This window comes from Diadema antillarum, unplaced genomic scaffold (assembly GCF_040938485.1).
Source record: "Diadema antillarum isolate AM-2024a unplaced genomic scaffold, OU_Dant_1.0 seq00000298_RagTag, whole genome shotgun sequence".
NCBI classification, from domain to species: Eukaryota; Metazoa; Echinodermata; class Echinoidea; order Diadematoida; family Diadematidae; genus Diadema; species Diadema antillarum.
Genome location: NW_027271321.1, coordinates 501,092 through 525,000, shown reverse-complemented (window position 1 = coordinate 525,000; position 23,909 = coordinate 501,092). Strand labels below are relative to the sequence as shown.

Here is a 23,909-nt window from a genome sequence, read left to right as displayed (position 1 = left end):
CTATACTTTTGTTGGAAATGAAATGAAATAAAATGAAATAAATATACAATGTATGAAGAGATTTTGCGTATTGTCTTATCATTTGCTCTTTGTTTTCAGCTTTGACAGCAAATATATCAACTTACATGTATGACAATAACGGAGTTGCCTCGTCTGCAATAAAACACGTCATATAATGCGAAGGGTTGCTTGACCAACCGCCACAGCTGGCGAAACACAGGTGATATACATACTGACCATCTTTTACACTTGTTTTAACTAGGCCTTCCGTATTTCATGAAGTTGTTTATATCCGTTAATGTATATGCATATATATATATATATATATATGCATATTAGTTTGCAAAATCGATAAGTCCATATTTGCCAAATGGAGATATTTGCGATTAAAGGTCAAGAAAAATAAAGAGGATAATAAGAAAATTTTTGTTTCTTCTGACCATTACTTCAAAAATGTACCTTTATATGTAGTGACCAATATATCATTTAAAAGGTATTATTTTGTACTCTAATGACAGAGACCGTACTTCAAAATCTTCGAAAATGGACTTATCGGTTTTTGCGAACAAATTCTTCATATATATATATATATATATATATATATATGGGTGAAAACGTTGAACGATGTACAATTGGCCATTTTCGGGCTTTGCGATATTCAAACCCCTGTAAAATTGTGACCTGGGGGTGTTTTTCATAGTTTTAGATATCATTTGGTAGGGGAGGGTTGTGCCTTTCAGAAATTATATACTTTGTACTGTTGTTATAGCATTTCCAGAAAAATATAATGCTTTAAAGCTGAAAAATTTGCCAAAAATGCATATTTTACAAAAAAATCCAAAAATCACACATTGCAATTTTTGTTCTAATCCAATTCTACAGCTTAGTTTTTCCTTGTGAGTAAGCACAAACACTTCAACTATTAAATCAAATACTTCTGCCATGAACGTGTGTATTATTTATTTAATCAGGAAATGTTGAATTCACTTATGTCTGAAAAAGAACGTCTCTGAATGAATTATCTTTTCATTGACGCAAAAAATTCAGCATTAATATGAAAACATGTATGGCCATATTCAGTTAGCGTCTTACCCAAATTACCATTCCATCAAAATTTGTGAGTGAGCTTATGAAATAATCGAGTGGTGGCTCATGAAAGAAAATTATACTGAATAACCATCAGAGATGTTCAAGTGATTAATGGTGTCATTAATGAAAGTGGGTTATGCTTGAGATAAAAACTGGTGATCAGTATGTCAGCGTGAGCCAGGCGACTATGATGATTGCAACTTCAGTAGCATACTGTCCACAAAGATGAGTTCTGGTTGAAACCTGAATTGGCGAATGTCTCTGATCAAAACGAATGTCCCTGACTGAAAATCTCTGAAGGGATATTCCCTCATTTGACATTTACGCACTGCATGATACTTCATTTGGGTGCTTATTTTACGCACTGACGTGCCATCCTGGAATAGAGTCAGCACAGTTCAATGACGGAAATGCCCACAAATCCTGAAAATGTACGTAATAACAAAAACTTTCCTAGTGTTTGTGCCGATTTATAGCAGCTATTATCCCGTAGATATGCCAATCAGTATCATTTGTGAAATTATGTATTTTAATATTTGGATTAGAGGTAAGTTAAAAAAGGATAGACACTAAATATGTAAGAATCTGCACAAAATATCTAAGACCGAACGTCTCTGAGCAAAATGAAAAACGTCTCTGATAATTACTGTTTCATGAAATAAAGACATCCACTATACAAATTATGAGAACATTAGAGTAAGATTATCTCTGGATGGTTATGGTTAGTATAATAGGAACAAGTAGAACAAAGTGTTCACAAGCGTGTTATAATATTAAGAAAATTGCAGCTTCCTGAAAGATGTTGAAAATGTGAAGAAAAGTTTCGAATTTAAGGTTTTCTGTTGATTGAGCAAGTGTAAACACATTGCCATGACAGAAACTATGTTTTATGACTAGTAATATGTCAATTGTCTTAGATTATAATGTAGTAGTCACTTGAGTTTACGTATTTTTTGTGAGGGAAACAGAAATGTAAGAAAAACAGGTTTAGGTCAGGGACGTTCTCTGAACAAATAGGATCTGTGCTCAAACCAATATTAATGACCAATCATGGCGAACTGAAGCCTACGTTTGTAGCACATATAGGTTCCTCAATCCAAATATAAAGCCAATATCTTATAAAAATCAAACCCATTAAATACTGATAAGCAAGGATGTTTACATCAGAGACGTTACACGGGACGTTTTACATATTTTCAACTAGTACAATTAGGAGTAGATCTTTCATAATTCCACAGTAGATTGCCCTCGTGTACATACATTGTTCTAGATAATTTGCGCAATCTAAAAGCAATGTTGATTTTATGATTTTGATCAGAGACGTTCATTTGTGCGAACATTGTTCTCCCAGCGCATGGTAAGTTAATTTTAACATCATTTTAACTCTATTTTTTTTCTTACGGCAAGATGGGTAGCCCGGATGGATTTTAAACGCTCCGACTATTAGAATATCTTCCTGTTGAGGATCTTTAGGTTCAGTCATGTTCGTGTAGCCTATAAGTTCCAGACCACGGCCGTGGTACTGGCAAGACTGGACGGACATCTTCGAGGTGCCATCTGTTTACAAAATAATGACTATCCCAACCCTGGTTCCAGGTAGCAAGCGACACAGTCAGCACCATGCACTGATTGGGGACATTGAATACCAAGTGGAGGAGAAATTCAGTTCAGTGTTATAATGCGCACTCTGATTTTAATGCAAATCACTATTTTGCTTTTGAGCTTGTAAAATTACAGGTTTACACACTAAGAAATAAAGGTTCAAGTTTCCACCCAATTTGAAACAATAGCAGCACACCTGCGGTGCACACTTGTACCCTTGATTGTGATTAATTGCACCTTTAATTAACTGCCTATTTGAAGTTTCGCTAATTACTGCAAACAAGTTCTCGCAGTGGATAAGAATATGCAAATGGGGTAGTTAACCATGTCATAACCCCCAATTTTCCATTGATCATTTACAAAAAATAACGACAAATTAATGTTTCTGTCTTTGAAATCTGAAACATGATGCTATACCTGGTTGATTACCTTCAGAATAGTGATCAGTTAGATATACCCGGATTTAAGCCTAGGGCCTAATTATGTTTGAATAAAAAAAATGGAAATTTCAAAATGTTTATGTACAAACGTTATGGCAAGTTATGAGGGGGATGACATGCTCACTTTGCCATTTTCACGTTCATAATGACCATCCAAAAACTGTTTCCTGAAAAATTCATAATGTCATAACTTCCTTATCTTTTGTGGAGCCCGTAAAATTTTATTCTTTCTTATAAGCGACTAACTTATAATTGGGCTGAATTTCCCCTTTAATGAAGCTTTTTCCTTTAGAATTAAGGCGAGATATTCTAGTGATATTTTCTAGGTTTGTAAGCCAAATACACGAGAAAAGGGAAAAAATATGAACGTCTGTGATGAAACAAAAAAAAAACCACTTCTATTATAACAATGTCCCTTACTTAGTTCCTCTACAACACTACTTATGTGTCGCCTTTGGGTAGACGGAAGAAAGCTTAATAATCCCATACCGATGTGAGGGTAAAATGTGATATCTTAATGTTATCATTGTCAACCTCTTGAAATATGTTTTAAGTAAACTTTTGGTCAACAAATAGTTGCTATACCACAGTTTGGTGTTGTGGCAACTGCATTTGCATTGTTTACAATTTATATTTGCCATAGTATACGTACAAAAAAGCGCATTACTTTTTGAGCTTTCTGAGACGACATCATTCGTGGCCCAGGTACGGTCCTTGATCAAAATCAGAATTGGCCTGATATACACATACAATCATAGTTTAGGCATAGTGGTCAATTTGAATTGGTATAAGTAAATTCATGTTTACCTTTGTTATAGATTCGGAATACATTTCAAAGCAAACATTATATTATTGAGATAGCGTGTGGGTACACTTGCGTATAAACCGAAAGGTGAAATACGAAGTAGTGGTCATCATAAACAAAACAATTCTTGACATATAGGCCTAGGTACCTGTTAATAATTTCTCAATGAATGCTGAATGTTATGTTTAATAGGAGCATCTTTTAAAATAGGGAGCTTGATGTTTAATTGTAGTGATAACTTACAGCCGTAACGTCCCTGATGGAAAAGAAAATGTCTCTGATATGAATTAGTTATTAGGTAAAGTGGTCGACATTGCAAGTATATCATGCGATTTTGTTGTCTGTCATTCAAAAGTGTTACAAGATCTGAACAATATAACAAGAACAGGTTTGTACTTGATTTTTGGTGTAAAGATCGAAATTCCTCTTACAATTAGAGGTTTGTATTTACAATTGGTTTGTATGAAAAATAATTCAAGTTGAAATTACCATTCTGAATTGTTGACAAAAGATTAGCATGTTTTTAATAAAAGAATAATGTTGTTGGTTCACAAAACTCTTAATTATGGATCAATGGACATCTTTTTTTTGTATTGCCTATGTCTGAGGAACGTCTATGAGTGAAACCTGAACGTCTCTGATCAAAATATGGCTTACTTTCAGCATCTGTAGAGGGGTTTTATGGTGACCTGATCAAACGAAATGCACTAAATTGATTATTATTATCTACTGAACATTAAAATGTAAACAAATGAGACCCCTGCTATATGTTTTGTTCAAACACCGATGTGTTGGCTCAGTGAGTAGAGCGGCTGCCCTCACAATCGGGAGGTCGTGGGTTCAAACCCCGGCCGCGTCATACCAAAAGACGTTAAAAGATGGGAGTTGCTGCTACCTTGTTTGCCGTTCAACAGTTGAAAAGGTTAGAGCAACGTCGATCTGGCGCTGCTCAGTGGCTGCCGGGCCCACGATCAATTGGGCAAAAAGAATTTCCATTCTTGGACAATAAAATTTGGAGTTTATAGTTTATATATCCAAATGAGATGAAAGTGAAGATAAGAATACGAAAATCTCTGCTTAAATGACAAAAAGTCCACTTTTTCTGTAACTTCCGTGTGTATTAGCTTTAGTAAACTTCACAGGAGGTAAACAATATTTTAGGAACAAATGACCACAGTCTTCAAACAGATAAACCAGATGAAAATATCTTCATTTGAGTGTTTTTTAATCTTCATTTGAATTGTTACTAAAACAATGATTATTTTAGTCGGAGACGTTCGCCAATATGTCACAGTTCTATTTAACCTTGAATAAAACAACACCCTTGGAGATATCCCAGTATAATCGGGTTTGCAAGAAAGCTGACATCAATGACATTTCACTGAGATATATCTATATCAGTGAGTCACATGTTTTAATTTTGACCCCTGATTTGCCCAATTGTACATCGTTCAACGTTTTCACCCATATATATATATATATATATATATACATATATATGTATATATATATATATATATATATATATATAACAGTTTTATATATAGATAGATAGATAGAATTCAGTCTTTCGTGGAATTCCGCATCGCATCCCCTGTTTTTCTTATTGCAAACTTGTACATTATTACACGTGCCTTCACAGAACAGATTATGTTCTGCTATCAGCAATTCCATACAATTGTAACCATCACTTTCTCGTCGCTTTCAACGCTAATAGTCTCTGTTGGTTTTATCTTGAATGTATCGATTGATCTAGGCTTTTTGTTTTTAGTTGTCTCGTCTCTTTACTTGTATTTCTGCTTCTTCCCTTTCCCCTTTTCCACTTTTTTTTTTCATCCCGCACACTTGTAGTTAAGTTTTCACCCTTTTTTTTTCCTCCTGTAAGGTGCCCACGTTGTAAAAGCATAGTCTTTTGAATGGGTACCTCCACTTTTTTTTTCGCAGAATGTATAAATATGTCTCTATGAAAAATGCCTAATTTTGTAATGATTATTGACAAAATGTTATTCTTTGCTATCTATGTATCATTCCTTCAAACGTATGTCGAATCTATATATTTTTTTACATTCTGTTGAAAGAAGTGAAAATAAAACCTTTGAATTGAATTTGAATAAGTAGATAGATATAAAGGTGTGTGTGCGTGTGTCATTCATTCGACAATGGACATAATGCGTTCTGAGGTACAAAGGTCGATTGCGCATCTTATCATAACCTTGAAAGTGGTCAAGTTTCTTCGTAATGCTTTCTCTTTGAGTCCCAAAAATAGGCCTGGTGCAATGATATTGTATAGAGTGTTTGTTTAATCTTCAGGAGCGCAATTTCACCTCAGTTTTTCAATGACTGTCATGGACTGGAGCCAAGTCATAAGTGAATAATGGCGAATAATCAGGAGTGAAAATAGTATCATTACAAGATAATATTCAAATAGATTGGAGTGTAGGTCATGTGATCAGAAGCGGTCTGTCATATGAAATTCATATGTAGACAACCAGCATCGGATCATTGTGGTTAGCTGATACGTCGCCCTCTCCGACCACACATGTAAAAGTGTCACACGACAAAAGCTGTCTGCTGCGTGTCGGGTTGGCAGTGTTGAACACTTTAACGACATTGAGAATAACCAAAGTGGCGCAGAGTACCACTGTGAAAAGGTATCAGTATGAGAAAATGTGACATTTGCTGGTAGAGCAGGCATTCGAACAGCAGCGTCGCGGTAGTGGAATATCATCGGCTTTCTTCACTTGATTGTGGTGAATAGACATCTGACATCAGTTACCTTCCATTGGAAAATGTGGAATAGTCATTGCTTTCAAAGTTGACAACAAAGGGCGACAATAGTGAGCAACATCATAGTGCCACGGGTGGAGAAGGCACTGGTCAGGCTGTGGTCAGTATGGAGGCGCGGCGGCAAGAGTTTGCGCTGGGTAGTCCTATGAGCAGCGGCAGCTTGTCCTCAGGACGGACGGACTCGGATTTCCGGCTGCACCAGGTAAAGGGCTGGATGATAATGCGTATAGCTCTACAACCTAGACCCTGTCGTGCATAGAGAGTTATCAGGTTATGGGTTACGTGTATTGGGGCTAAAATAACAATGTTGTTTCTTTTTTTCCCCTGTGTCAACGGGATACCTGGCAACCATGAATTCTGTGAGGGCATGGAGGTTATAGAAACATTTTGTTTGCGTGCGATAACGGTTGTCATTAAAGTTAGTGCGTTACATGCTCTCTAAGCTATTATTATTAATGTCCAATGCTACAGAAGAGTACAAAAAATATGAAATAAGCAAACCCTTGATACAACACTTCATATTCTTAGATTGATATCATGCATGATAACGTTGTAAATGACATTTTAATTATATTCATTGAATTAAATCATTAGTGATCCGTTTCATATTTCCATTATAATTTATTCAGTGTAATACTTTACTGTATGTGTGTCTTCGTCTAATTCTATAGATCACTTTATTATGTTCATTGGTATATGTCACACATAAAAAAAGATAATCAATTCAATTTCGTGTTTTTAAGGCCTTAGGTTAATTCAATTCTTCTTAACGTTTCTGATACTTTACAGGAAAAAAACATGGCAAACGTTTATTATCAAAGTGATTTGAACACGCAGTATTAGTAATGAAAGCGTTGTACTTCCTCGACGTTTTCATGCAATCAATGTAAGTGCGTTGGGAATCAGTTGAGATGTACTTGCCCAGGCTGTATGCTTTCATCAGTCATTCTATACGGTCTTGGCAAAATCCCATCACTCCAGCAATGTTTTGACGCTCATCGCGTCTTCAGCGCACGTATCACAGAACACAGTTGTGGAGGGATAGTGTAAGACACATCTGTGTACAAAAGAAATATTGACTTAAATTTGGCTTGAAAACACTGTCGCCATCCCTTCAGTGATTATATGCCATTTCAACACTTCAAGGAGTAGGAAAGGGAATTTGATATCATGAGACATTATGGAGGAAACTTGTATACTTTATTTGGCATGTTTCCAGATCTGCTACAATCGGCCATCCGTCTTCTCTGCACAATGTAACTATTTTTAATGTGATCAAAGCTAGGAATCCTAAACCTAAGGAAAAACAATTAATGGGGCTATATCCATTTTATTCAAATTCTATTTGAATTTTGATGTTTTCATTATGGTTTTAACCTAATCGCTTGGTTACAGCCCTTTTCACCCTGATTTTTTGTTGTTATTTGTCACTTTCCCTGACGTCATTGATTTTGCGTTGCTATTAAAACCATAAATTATATTTGTAGCTTCATGTACAAAAGACGGAGTGACTAGACTTACACTGCCCCCTTACACAGACAGAAAACACGCACGCGTACACACACATACACACACACACACACACACACACACACACACACCCTGCGTAGGAGGACGCATAAGACAGTGTTTAGGTGTTTCGAGGTCTGTTTGTAAGCGAAAGATGCAAAATCACGGAGTTCAGTCTCGCCATTCTGAATACATGGCATTGATAAACTTTTCGTGTTCATTAACCCGAAATCCTAACGTCATTCATATACAGTTGTACTATAATATTCCCTTTAAATACACGTCTAGGGCCTACGCGCATGAATATACGCGAGTCTATACATTCACATGTAAAAGTTATGTTCCAGTAAAATAAGTTTAATGTTGCATATTAAACGTATTGATTGCCAACGGTGACTTACATATGAGGCCCATTCATCCTCTTATTTCCAAATGTAATCCATTAATGCTGTAGTCCTATATGTAATTCTACATCCAACATAACTCTTTTATGTTGAGCAAAATCTGATCGGCGTAGTTCTGTTTTTCACGCTGTTTTTTTTTCAATCAATGTTAACCATTACTATTAATCACATGCGTGTTGCTAAACTCTGTTAAATAGGCTGAAACAGACCATCCGTTTCCACTGAAACATAAAGATTTAGTTTGAAAACTTTTTCTCACTCAAAACTGTCCTAGTGTGCCAAAACTGTTGGTTCAATTGTCTTATCTATTTTGATATGATGCGCGGATTATTATCATAATTGCCTTTTGAAATGTTGGCGAATGTTTTATGTGCATGAAATTTATATTCTTGCTAGTCAACAAAGTTACGTCTATGCTATCAATCATGAACCATGAAATCTTTCTGATTTTTGGATTGATCTTTTTTGCTCATAAGGTTTTTGTTTATTGTTCGTTTGTTTGTATTTTGTTTTTGTGAGAAAAAAAAAGAGCTTCGGGGTTGTTGTTCTTTTTTGTCTGCATTTGACTCTTATCAAAACAGGAACTTCTTTGCTGGTTCCTTCACATTATTCAAAATAAGAGGATAAAAATAAATGATATGACAATTTGTCGTTGAGGAAAAGCAGGACATAAATAGAAACATTTTGTACAATTTCCGCATTATGGTTTTGATTTTCGCATTTTTTTTTCCTTGCTTGGCGATTTCCAGTACAACTTGCCATGATACACCATAATCATTAAAATAGATGTGCAAGCAATTCATAAACTGTCGTTGTGGAAAGACAAGCCTTTAAGAGGCCCTTATACCAAGACACTGAAAGTATTACGTTGGCCTTCATTTTTCCTTTCTCACTTACTTACTTCCTATTTTCTAGTAGTCTGATGTAAAAGATTTCCATAGATCCATCACCATCATAAGTATCATCATCATAATTTGAAGATAAACTGCTGTTTAAAGATAATTTACTACACTAGCGCTGTCCAGTAAAACCATAAACATCAACCAGACAACCATAAAAAGCTGCAATGAACTTTCAGTCATGTTCATAAAAAAAGATTTTTGAACCTTGCTCCGTATCAAATTGCCTTGAATATCTACAACTTGTAGGAAAGTGAAATTCCGCAAACACAATGGTGTTATTTTCAATGACCTAAGAAAATAATGAGTTATATGAAATCATTTAAAGAAATAGTGCATCGTTCACATGAAATGCAACTATCTTATTTGTGTATTTTATTTGTTTCTCTTGCTCTTTTTGCTCTCTTTTTTTTTTGCGTCCCTTTCCTTCCTTACATAGTTTTCGTTACTAGGTTGTTTAAGAAGACCAACATTTTCATCTATAGAGGGACCTATACATTACAAGCTTTGCTTTTTAGTAGGTCCCCCACATTTAATGTTTGTAAAATTGTCTTCTCTCGTATTCTTTGTAATTACGACGCTATGTCCAGTCTTATGTTCAATTGATTGTATCTTGTTATTTGCTTTTTGAGATGTGGAACAATAGAATCAAATCAAATCAATCAAATCAAACTATGGTAAGGAAGTAATAATACTCACAAGTCACCATTTAGTTTTTGTCAAAAACTACATATCCTAGACCCTAGAATTCAAATATTCCACTTTAAACGTTACCATTGCGACTCTAGAGTAATTTCATGCTAAATGTATATATTACACGAAGGGTGCGCTTCACAAGAGCTAAGTGAACATAATAATGGTATACAGCAAGAGAGAGGGAACCGGACGCGGTCTTGATTTGACCTCGTGTCACGTGCCGTATAGGTTGACTTCCGGTTGTAGAATCTCGGTCAAAATAAGTGCTATGCGTGGTGAGTTTAATCAATTTACACACTCATCAATTTAGGCACACGTGAATTGTTGAATTCTAGCCAGAGTTATACTCCACGCATCAAATAATAGGGCCTGATGAAAAATGCCTTTTCGGCATTTCTATATAAATCATTCATGTGGTATTCAGTTTTCCAGTACCACGAAAAAGATAATAGTAACAGCATGAACTATATTCCATTTCTTGTACGGCACTTCTAGCTTCAATGAGTTTAACATTCACAGTGTTTTGGATTTTTTTTCTTATCATAACCGTTATTATCATTATCATCATGTCTGTTCTTTACCTGAATGTGTTAGCAGTTCCATGTCTGTGTTAAACATGGCATGCGTCATATCCACTATAGAATACTTTGATATTTGTGATTGCAAAAAGCTCATCAAAGCTGAAATATCGTTTCTTCCTCTCCCGTTTGTCTGGGCAGGGAGTCAGACTGGAACAGACAAGTTAAAGGGATGGTATAGTATTGGTTAAGGTGAGGATTCAGCTTTTTGCATTTTGTGAGATACATTGAAACCACTTTATGAAATGTCAAAAAACATATAATTCTATACAAGAGAAATTCAAAGTTTGTATACGATGAAAATTGATTTTAAAATGGCTGATATATCCAAAAAGCAGAGTAAACCCACTTTTTTATAAGGAGTGCCTTGTTCTGGATATCTTAGCCATTTCAAAACCAATTTTCATTGAATAAACTTTGAATTCCTCTTTATAGAATCATAATTCTATGGTGTCTTTTCGTATTTCATAGAATGTTTATCATTGTCTCTAAAAAAAGATCATCATCAAAAAAGTTGGAAACCTTAAGTCCCATCTTAACCAAAACTGTACCATCCCTTTAAACATGCATGGATATTATTATTATTTTTTTTTTTTTGGGGGGGGGGGATGAAAGAAGAACACTGAAGGTGACTCATGAGCTGTAACCACTATACCTATAAGCTAAACAGTGCGTTCAATGCGTCACAGATTTACACTGTGGTGCTGTATGACAAGGGTATTTTGTCTTTGGCATTATTCTTTATGTTTGTTTGTTTGTTTTTTTTCTTTCTTTCTTTCTTTGTGAGAGCGGGTGTTTGGTTTTCCCAAAACATCACGTCCAATTAACCACACTGACCTTTTCTGCTATATCTGTATACTATGAATTCTAATTTCACTGTTGGTGTTTTTATTAGGTGATTATCTCTCATTTTATCCCCCTGTCGTTTAAAGCATAGTTGTTGCTGTTGCAGAGCTTTCAAAACGAGTACCTTTTCATTGTTAAATTAATAATCTATTCCTTGACTGCCAACATAGTTTAAAAGATTAATGTTTGTTTTCCTTTGTGAAATTGGCAAATATATGTATATATCTATAGTCCGATTTTTGTGCAGATTTGATCTAGCCTATACTATTTCTCCAAGAGAATACATGAAACGCATTGAAAATAATACTGTTTCCTATTTAACGAGCAAAGACGATTTTTCTTCTTCAGTGTTATTACCCCTCGTTGATCTGACGCAAAACTTTTCCTTGCATGACGATAGTTGTGATATCATCTACTATTTTCAATCCATATTTGTTTCCCCCCCCCCAAAAAAAAAGAGAAAAAGAAATAATACGGTAATAAAAATGAATAAACAGGTTGCAGGATCACGATGGAGGAAAAAAGGTTCATATATCTTTCCATCATCTGCTATGCCTGAAACTGAACATTGCTCGTCGCAGTTAGTGATATCATTTACGATAAACAATCTAATGTTACATTATGTCCGCCCCCCACCTGAAAAAAAAAAGTGATACCAGAAGAGGAATCGAAAGAAATGTGAAACCTGAAGATATCTCGTTGCAAACTACATAATCTTAGGATACCATCGAGTCCTATTTACAGATTAGGGTATGTATACACAAAAAGAAAAAGAAAAATTGACTGTATTCTCGGTGAGTTGCCTGGAATCTTAGCTATCAAATCAATCAATGTCTTCAGGCGTTCATTTACTTCTTATCAGATTGCATAGTAAGGTATGCTGGGGAAGTACAATGACTTGTGTATATTTGCTATATTTTTGTGTATAAGTTTGTGTGTGTGTATCTATACTGTATATAATATGTTTATTATATTATGTTATATTATATTATACTATATTATATCATATATTATATTTTATCATATATACATATTATGATATATATACATATATATACATATATATATATATATATATATATATATATATATATATATACATATACAGGGCTCCACACTAACTTTTGTTTTTGGTGGCCCGACGTGCGTTTTTGGTGGCCCCGGGCCACCGGGCCACCGTTAGTGTCGAGCCCTGACATACGTATGATTGTGAAATGATGATTTTGTTTAATTTGCTTATATAACAGCTGTTTCAATGTGTATACCTAAGTGTACTTGATTAATTTTGACATTTTGATCATTATGTGTCATCCTGTAGTTGTTCTTTTATAATGATTGTATAGTTTTAGATCCCGCTTCGATATTAGCCTATGTGAGACAAAGAAAGGTCAGCTATGGAACACAATTGATATGAACAGGGACATGACTGTCTCATCGCAAGGGCACTTTGGCTAGAATAGAAAAAAAAAAAAGCTTTCACAGAATTGACAGCAAGAGCTGAAAAATTAGCCTCTGGGAAATCCCAAACTGTCTGTCGAGGTAAAATTAACGTCAATATGCTTTTACTACACAGTGCGTTCACTTATTATCTCTTACAACTTCCTTCCTGCATGATTCTGGTATTACAGTGCTATTACTCTATTATCCTTGTCGTAAATTGCATTGCAGCTATATACCCGCACAAATGGCAAAAGGTGTACATTTGGTGCTAGATCATCTCTAGAAAAAACTATCAAAAACAAGCAAAGCGTTTCATTGGAACCGTATAGGTTGCAAACATTCGATGAGCAAACATCCGCGTTGATATGATGTTCGTTTTATAGGGCATGATCAATGGAACGACTATGTTTTGTTGAAATTCAAGTTATCACATGACGCTCGTTGGCCCGCACTGTATCGCGTGACACACTCTACTCTTTGAGCTGATTTAGTACACTGCTGATTTATGCCTTCATTGCACTTTAGGAAAAGACGCACCACAAAACCTCCATCCCACCCCATCCCATCTCTTTCTCTTGCTGTCCCCCTCTTCTGGAGTGTTGATGGATCTTCAACCATTATCACAGTAATTTTAGCAAGAGATATGGGTTAAAGCTTTCTGCCGTATCTGCCATGTTGAGAAGGAATTCATCGTCACTCCCCATATATCTGCAAAAACATATAAATAAACAAACGAAACACCTTTATGTTATTTTGAAAAGCAATGCTTGTCACTGAAAGATTTTTACAGACACTTTGCATGCTCCATCAGTGATTCAAATTCCACTGACGTTGGTTTGCACAGAATCTATGACATCATGATTTTTCTTTAGCTTTCGAATGACACTATATGTAATGTGGTCCATGAAAAAAAAATCATGAAAGGAATATATCGATCTTTATCTTTAATGAAATATTTCTTTAAATATGTTACATGATGACTCAAAAATCAGCTGTTGAGATATAGACATCAGGTTGGCATTAGTGTACTATATTCTCCAAGTGAAAATTAAAGGAGGTATTTATCATGAAGTTTTGCCATTGAAAGGACTTTTGCATATTTTCCTATTTAACTGCGAACGAGTTGGGTAGCTGAATTTCCCTCTCGTAAAATCTTAGATTCTTGTTTTCCTTCTCCTTTTGTTTGAATTTTCACCTTTCTTTCAGTCCCTTTTATATCGCTATATACTTCCTCTCTCCTTCTGTCATTCATTGTCTTTGCATTGTTCTTCTCCTTCTCTGTAATTGTCTACTTCTTTTCTTCAACAGGTTAAAAAACAGTTGTACTTCTCATATTTGTTAATGTCCTCCATCAAGCATACACTTGAACATTTCTCTGTCGAGGAAGGAGATCGTATAACTACTGTATAAAGGGTGTATGGGCTATCGTGTTACCACTGCGTGGGAATCATGTTTCGTGATCATGAATATTGCAAAACATTTTGGCTATTGTTTTATGGATACCCCCCCCCCCCCCGTAATCCTTCACGTTTTGTTACAGTACTAGTATCAGGTTCTCAATTCTTCATGTAGTCTCCGAAAATATCATTTGTCTCGTAACTCACGCTTTGTTTTGCGTGTTTTATGTAGGCACAACTGAGGCAGGCTCTCGTGTTGATATTTACCTTGTAGGCCTAATTAGCGATTGTAATCGCTACGATTTGACAGCGTCGTGTAATTAGCGACAGAGTTACCAGCCATCGTGATGCAGTTTACTCAAATGAAGAGTCTGTGTGTAAACAACACTTAAACCTTGAATTTAAACACAAATTATAACAACAACCGTGGATAGGAGGGAGATTCGATCGAGATCTGTAATGCAAAAAATTTAATGTATAGTTAGTGGCTGTATGGTGTCATTGTACGGTGCTATTTATGTCCTGTGACTAATACTGTATAACATGCTGTTGATTCTCCCTTTACGAGGAAGTCTCCAAGTCAAGCTTGGAATATCTTAATGTTAAAAAAATGAAGAACAAATCAAAAATGTTATAGTATATCTCCATTGTCTCGTACTGAAGTAGTTTTATTGCAGTGGTTTTATATGTGACATTAACAATTCTGTCTATCTCTTTTTTTTCTTTTGTTATTTACACTCATTGTTTCCACACTCACACCACGCACATATAATACCCATAAAAGCAAAAAACATACACAACATGACAAATACGAGTATTTCCCTTAAATGGGAGGTGAATCTATATATCAATTGAATTGTTTCATTTTTTCCACAGGAACAGAACAATTAGGATAAAGAACTATTTTAACTGGAAAGGATGATGAGAATACGAGAGAAGGGTCATAAATATATGCTGTAGTATTTTTTGTGGTTGGTTCTTCCCCATACATTTCAATAAAAATCATGACTCAGTTCTTGAGTGCATTTCCCCTTCTTCTCCCTTTTTATTGTCATTCTTTTTTTTTTTCTTCGAGTTAATTGTGTTGTGAGTTTTCCCCTGGATGATACGTAAATATGCACAGTCATGATTTAGTCATGAGAAGGGTGTATTTTATAGGAAATCATCTGCCGTTATGACGTTGTTTCTCTCTTTGTAAAGTGACGCGCTGCTTTACAATGGATAAAGAGTAATATCAATATCCAAATCACGTTGATGGTGGCTCCAATTCGTAATGAGTTTATCATGCAGTTTTGCGCTGTCACCATACCTGCGCACAACTATGAGGACTTGCTTCTGAATTGCTCGAATGACAAGTGATAGAGAGATGGGCGGGGGCGGGGATAGGTATTCAAATATCCCAACTTAGATGGCAAATTCAGTACCATTTTCAGGTTGACTTGAATAAACAGAGTATGTTTAGTTGGTGTACAAAACTGTTCGAACAATCATGGGTTTGGTCGATTGTACAACAACCACTTTCTCCTTTTCAAAGGTCGTATATTGATTTTGCAAACGTCGCGAAATTTTGCATGGTCGAAGAATAATATCTCCCTACATTGTGTTTCAAAATTTTTACGGTAATACATCTCAGAGTTTGTAAAAAGAAAAAGAAAAAGAAAAGAGAAAAACTAATCCCATGTAACTCGATGATAAGCAACTCTTTTGTATATACCGAGAGTAGTGATTAGATATATTTTGTCGAATAGATATTATTCACTGAAAATTTATCTGTAATGTTGTCCCCCTCCCCTCATAAAGGAGTATTCAACTTTATTATTCTGAGAATACGGCTAAGTTACCAGAATTATTGAATTGAATTGAATAACTGAAACTGCACTGGTCTTACACTCGAGACACAGTGAACAGTTCCAGCAAGTTTATTTTTACATTTCATGCACTTGACATCGAGATACATAAAAAAAGAAGAAGAATGCAAACCAAGCAAGATACAAAATATTATGTAAATCGGATCATGAAGTGTGTCAGCATACATAATGTACATAAGACAATTCTCTATACCTTGCGAAATATAATGGAACCGCAAAAGCGAAGCTTTTAAACGCAGGTTCCAGGAAAAAATACCAATGTAAATTTGCTATGCTATCAACGGAGATAGGACACAGAGTAATAATGACGAAACTACTGTATATGAAAGCTAAAGTATCAAGGTACAAAGGGAAGAAGAAATAGATTAGAAGAAAAAGAAAAAGGAAGAACAGGAACCCAAAGGAATAAGAACTGAGTGAAAAAATGACATATAGATACACAAGTATAACGAGCACATATCTAGAATTAAGTTCATAACGAGTTCAAAATGTAAATACAGGTACTGATGTAGTGATTATAATAATGGGAGCATAAGCCAGAGGTAAATCGATCATACACTGCAGGTTGATCCGTCATACATTGAATGAGGATACTGCAAACATGCAACCAGGGAGGTGGGAACCACCTCCCTGAAACAACATATTAAAAGATTCTAATCAGGCAGGTTATATTCATTAAGTAACATTGATTTTAATTTTTGTTTCAATGTAAACATATAAGAACATCTGATTAAGTCAGCGGGAAGATCATTCCAGAATTTGGGTCCGGTAAAAACAATTGTTTGTTTGTTTTTTTGAGCGAGGAGTGTGCGACATACCATCTTATGAATGGAATTTTCAGGGTTGCACACGGGACACACGAACTTGAAAGGAAAAAAAATGCTACAAGGTTATTTTACGACTAAAACAAGCTAGTGACAATGATACAACTTGTTTTTTAATTATTGACATGTCGATAAATTAATGTAATTCATCAAGTATATCGTTACGTATTTGTTAGGCGATGACAACATCAAAACATCAACCTTGTACGAACCCTAATCAGCATTTACACACAAAAAAAGAGAAAAAAAATCATGTCACAAGATAAGACGAGTTTTTCCCCCTGCTATCTACTATTTTTATTTTCGTGTGATGTCTTTCAATACATATCGACCATTCCAAAGTGGGGAGAGCTTCAGTCAATATCGATCAGCTTTCAGAGATGGAGAAAGGATCCCTGATAGAAGAAAATCATTCAAGATCAGTTTTTTTCCATTGGAAAAATAGAGGCGCTGTTCTGAGAGAGCTTTACAGCGACGCGTGCATATACACAAAGGAGCTAACAAACAGTTATCATCTTACCTCAATATTTCACTGAAATAAACGAATGTGATGTTGCTGCTAAGATATTTTAAGTCACAAAAACGCAAGAAGACACTGACCATAGACAACCCACCGCACACATTCTTATATCCATCTAGCGTATGTATTCATGATCATAATTACGATTATGTGATCGACTTTGAAATTCAGCCAAATATCGCTCCTGCATATGATAGTCAATACCGATGGTATTCATATTTCACTACCATCAACAAATATTTCACTCATCATTAAAGGATTGAATTTTCGTCAATCTCCATGTCTTCTGACACACAGTTTCCTCTGGCAAATAACAGAATGCGACAAATCACAAGAAGTGGCTGTTAGTGACGACCATCATGACACAAATTGTTACTTAAATGCTACTGATAATGCTTATCGTTTTAGTCTCTTTTTTTTTGGCTTAGTTCAAGGAATGTGATATTTCCATGTGTATGCTCTTAAATAAAATTGGGCTCTTTATTGTCCTTTGCGCTTCAAATGATTGAAGAAATCATCACTGCGTATGGATGTTGGTGGGTTCTTTTTTCTCGTTTATTGATAATGCAGTACCAGTATCAATAACAGTGTGTATTATTGTAGAGCTAAATACTCAAAGGCCTTATGCATTACGCACGGGTATGATCATGAAAAAGAAAAAAAAAAACAATTGTTCTTGTTTGATAATATATCACTGAATTATAATGATCATACAAATATTCCAGAACGAAGGTTGGAGAAGACCGACTTGACGAACCGTATACCATCTCCTGTCTACACACGCCAAGATGTACTGTGCTCAACCTGCGAAAGCTTGCACCGAGTGTCAGCAGTTCTTTTCCCTCGTGCATTTGTCTTGTATGACATAATCTACCGTCATGACCCGCTTTTGTCGGGGAGCCGTTACCATGGAAACTTGCAAGTGTCTGCCTGCGTTGTCCTGGCTACCTCCCTTGAATAGAATAGCATGAAACCTTGAGGGTTAATGGCCTTCTGCCGCCTTGTCTGTGAAAATGTTAAAAGCAAAAAAGACATATATGTGTGTATCAAATTTGGATATATTCTGAATGAAGGAAAAGCGGTAAACATCTAACAATACACATATGATATACATGGCATTTGTGTGTTTGTGTATGTGTGTGTGTGTGTGTGTGTGTGTGTGTGTGTGTGTGTGTGTGTGTAGAGAGAGAGAGAGAGAGAGAGAGAGATGGGGAGAGAAAAGGATACATAGGAATATGAACATATAAACATATAGGCGATATACAGGTGCATAAACACTTAAAAATTAATGAGTGTAATTAATTCACCTCTTTACCCTCTGCCCGATGTGTTCACAGGTCCATCTACTTTTGTTTCCATTTCATTGATTTCTTAAAGCTATATTTCTTTTATATTAGATTTCCACTCTACATATTATCATTAATGAATCAATCAATCGAACAAACAAACAAACATAATATATATTTTTGATACTTCAGAAATGCTTAGTCATGTTAATTCACTGTTATTTCAAGCATAACCATGTTGATTATTGACTTCTTTTAAATTAAAGTATAACCCAACCATTTGTGAATCCCCCAATCTGCACACACACACACACACACACACACACACACACAGTTTTGAGTCATTTTGTTGTGAGAAAAGAGATGTCATCTCATGAAGAATTGTTGTGTATATACCGATATGTTTATTTGGACTGCCCCTGCAGCGGATTTCAGCTCATCATAGAAAAGAAAATGCGATGATCTACTGTATTATGCATCTAAAATGATTCAATGAATTATTTGTATCTTTCTTCTTGTTGTTGTTTTTTGTGGATAATTTAAGATGTGTGTGTATGTGTGTGTGTGGGGGGGGGGGGGGGTGCTCTTAGAATTTGACAAAGTTTTCCTTAGCAGCAGGCTGTAACAGCTCCCAAACTGCAAAGTGACCGTTGTAAGCTCAGTTTAATTAAAGTCATTTCAAATTTATCGCCAGTTTGTTTTTTCCTTGTCAGAGCATCAAATGAAAACAGCGGGCTCGTGTAAATAGACACAGACCTCTTGGCTACATTATTATGTCTATTGGTGAAATTTTTTCTCCTTACTTTCGTGGTAAGACCTTCCAAAGAGTATAATCATGGTATGTTACATTACAATCTTGTGTGTATTTACTCATTTGCTGACTTATTTGTACATTGATAAAAACCATGAACAAGCTAATTATTTCATTTATGTATTCATTTTTCATCTGTGTATCTATTTTATTTATTTATTTATTTATTCATTCATTTATTTATTTATTTATTCAGTCATTCATTCACTTATTCGATATTTTGTCCATTAATCCACCACCAGGCCGCTAAACTTGGTAATCTGGAGGAGATTCGGAGGATTCTGAAAGAGGAAGGGCAGAAGGAGGATCGTTTAAATGAGCAGGACAAGAAGGCTCGAACCCCCGTCCTCTACGCGGCCCAGGCCGGCCACCTGCACGTGGTCAGATACCTGGTTGAGAATGGAGCTGGTAGGTCATCCAATACTGGGCTATTAGAAATCAAGCTAGAATGAAAGATAATTGATACGAAAATATAAATCAGTCAAAGTCAAAATGAATTACAATCAAATTTTTTATCTAACGATATCAGGAGTAGAGGTACCGAAGCTGATTTTATTTAAACAATAAGCAAATCTGTATCTTGCTTTAAGCTGAACTGTACTCCCGTTTATCACCAATTTAAACGAAGGAGAAACTAAATAATGAGGAAACCAAACTTGCCTTCACTTCCGTTATCGTATCAAAGTATGTGAAATACCTATTTTACACAAAAATTATGGGAAGAAAATGTAACAAGTTCTGCATTTCACAATGTTGGAATATGACATCGTAACAAAGGATAGGAGGTATGTAACCTACACGTATAGAAATGATCAAGAAAAAAAGAAAAGTAAACAAAAGAAAAACAAACCCAAAACAGAGCTTGAAGATCAGACTCAGAATGGAGTTTACAATGTCCATACTACGTGATGAAAGGACCTGGGGGGGGGGGGGGGGGGGGGGGAGGGTTCCCCCAAAGACTTAATTGTCGTCACAGCTTCATAATGACAATAATCGCAATAATCTTTTTTTTTAAAGTACCGTGTTGATTTTAAAGTAACTTGTACTGAAAAAAAAATCACTCTCTCTCTCCTTATATATATATATATATATATATATATATATGGCATTACATTAATTTATGTGTGTACTTTAAATGTCAGATATCAATACGGAAGACGACGACAAACGCAAAGCAATCCATTTTGCTGCCATGTCAAAGCGGAGCAACAACAACAACAACAAAAGAGAGGTACTAACCCTTCTAGTTATTCATACTATTTTGTTTCTCTTACCAACCGTATAAATATCGTTGCCGTTAAGATCCTGATTTATTTTTTTTTCCACGAGTATTGCCTTTTGTATAACCTGTTATGCCATTTTTCGTTGTTGTTTTTATTTCAGCTTTTTATACTTGTATTTTTTTTTTTGCCCAATCATTGTAATCAAAGCAATTACTTGTACGTGTTGAAATTCATTTTGATTCAATAAGGCATAGAAATATTTGAAAAAAAATTATTTCTACTGTCTTAACACATCGATGTTGAAACACATAACCATGAGAAATGGTTTCCTGGTAACATGACGTAATTGACTGGAGGATATCCTTTGTGCAATGAAAGCTGTGAACGGAGTTTGAACTCTAAAATTGGTGAATACAGTCGAAATTTTGTCAAGAATAAAGTTTCGTCTAAAATTGCAAGGTGACTAGGGATGTACAAATAAAACGATACATCTAACGTGCCTAACACCAGTGTAGTATTTTGTTGAGGCAGTGCTGGGAGCGAAATTAGGAAAAAATGTAAATGCAGGTCTGACAAAAAGAACGTGTCAAACGCACCTTTGACAGTTTTTTTCATGTATGATTTTATCCAAATTGATTCACGTTTCACAATCGTTACAATCTGCAAATGGATTTTTTAAAGTCACTTACTTGCTTATAGAAGCATTTACTCCGACTTATTCAGCTTTTTTCCTGCTTAAGCGTACATAGATATATACATATACATTGATATGTAGATAGATAGATATAGATAGATAGATATAGATAGATAGATAGACAGATTGATAGATAAATAAATAAATGAATAAATAGATGGATAGATAGATAGATAGACAGATAGATTTTAAAAAATAGACAGATAGATAGATAGACTGTTAGATACATAGATCGACTGATACACCCGGGCTGTGCGTCTTGAGGGTCACAGTCACATAATTATGTAATTTTTTTTTGCTGCCCTGACTAGAAAATGAATGATGATATAAATGCTTCTACTGCTACTATTACTACTGCTTATAATAATCATCATCATAATGGTTATTGCAATAATGATTATGATGACAATATTCATAGTAGATATCAGGTTATACCTGTACTTATAAGTTGACGGAATACAAGGGAAGCCTTACAATGCAACAGGCACATGACAGGATGTGTCTGAATCTAAACATTCAAATGCAGACAGCATCAGTATGGTTTTTTTTTTTCATATATAATTCAATGCATGTCAGCCTCACGCACAGAATTATAATTTGTCTATGTATACTGTGTGTTTATTTCTGACAGGAGTCGAGCGTCATTTTATACCTTTTATCATGCCGAGAAGTGGACGTGAACTCGAAGGATACGCTTGGTCTAACACCCCTACACATCGCCGCAGCGCGCGGTAACAAGCCCGCCGTATTCAATATTCTCTCTGCGGAGAACATTCATATTAATGTAAGTCATTGTTTTATTTTCTTTTTATTTACCTTGAATTTACCTTGAAGGCCACACCTCGCTGTTACGGTCAGTCATGGTAGTACATTTCTGCAGATAATGTGGTGTGGCGGGGTTAAGGGGATCCCATAGGACCCATTTAAAAACCCAGTTGCGTTAATTGTCTTTTGAAACTTAGGAGTGTGGGGGCGTCAATGGCGATTTGTGCAGCTTATTCCAGCCGTTGACAACTCTCTGGCTATAGAAGTTCTTCCTAATGTCCAGGCGGTTTCTCGTTTTGATTTGTTTCTTGGAGTGACCTCTTGTTTTACTCCTTCTGGCAAGCTCAAAATGGTTATCTGGTTTAGATTTGTCAATTTGTTTCATTATCCTGTAAGTTTGAAGAAGATCCCTTCTCTCTTCTTTTCTCCAAAGTAGTTAGTTTCAGTTTTACTAGTCGCTCTTCATACGGTAGATGCTGAATGTTTGGGATGAGTTTTGTGGCTCTTGCTTGGACTTTTTCCAACACCTTTTGTCTTTTTCAAGGTATGGGCTCCACGTCTGCATGACATAGTCTAGATGGGGTCTGACAAGTGATTTGTACAGTCTGAGGATCACCCCTCTACTCCTTAATGTGAAGTTCCGTTTAATCATTCCCAGTGTCCGATTTCCTTTGTTTACTGCAGCAGCACACTGGGTGCCCACTTTCAGGGACTTGTTGACTAATACACCAAGTTTTTTTTTTCTTCTGTGCTTTCCATTATGGGAGTTGTCCATTGTGTATGTGTAGTGTGGGTTATTATTTCCAAAATGCATGACTCGACATTTGTCTGCGTTGTATCTCATTTGCCATGTGTTTGCCCATTTGTGGAGGTGGTCGATACTGGATTGCATGTCTGATCTGTCACTATCTGATTGCACTGGATGGATAAGCTTAGTGTCGTCAGCGAACTTGCTTACTATTGATTTGTCGTCTAATCCAATTTCTAGGTCGTTCATGTATATCAGGAAGCACAGTGGTCCTAAGACTGATCCTTGCACAACAGAGCTTGTAACTGGTCTCCAACTAGACTGGGCTCCTTGGGTGACAACTTTCTGCTTGCGACTGTCGAGCCATGCTGTTATCCACTGTAATATGTCGCCATTTATTCCATGGGCCTCCATCTTTTTTACCAGTCTCTTGTGTGGGACAGTATCAAAGGCCTTTGCTAGGTCAAGGTATACCACATCGACTGCTGTACCATTGTCTGCGGATTTGGTGATGATTTCCAGGTATTCTAACAAGTTGGTAGTTGTAGACTTCTTTCCTAAAACCATGCTGAGTTTCGTTTATCAGGTTATGGTTTTCCAGATGATCAGATATTGCATCTCTGATAATGCTCTCTAGTACTTTACAGCTGACTGATGTTAGGCTGATTGGTCGATTAT

General features: G+C 35.7%; 1 protein-coding gene across 1 annotated transcript in view; it reads left to right on the top strand.

Moving 5' to 3' along the window:
- Window positions 1–6,829: 6,829 nt before the first annotated feature.
- The window catches only part of LOC139730218 (transient receptor potential cation channel subfamily A member 1 homolog), a 55,104-nt gene continuing 38,024 nt past the window's right edge, over window positions 6,830–23,909 (top strand). Inside the window, exons 1-6 of the mRNA XM_071641115.1 lie at window positions 6,830–6,925; window positions 12,471–12,497; window positions 18,444–18,466; window positions 20,037–20,209; window positions 20,944–21,032; window positions 22,350–22,502. Of these exons, the coding sequence (XP_071497216.1) occupies window positions 6,830–6,925; window positions 12,471–12,497; window positions 18,444–18,466; window positions 20,037–20,209; window positions 20,944–21,032; window positions 22,350–22,502 (561 nt within the window). The remainder of the gene's footprint in view (window positions 6,926–12,470; window positions 12,498–18,443; window positions 18,467–20,036; window positions 20,210–20,943; window positions 21,033–22,349; window positions 22,503–23,909) is intronic.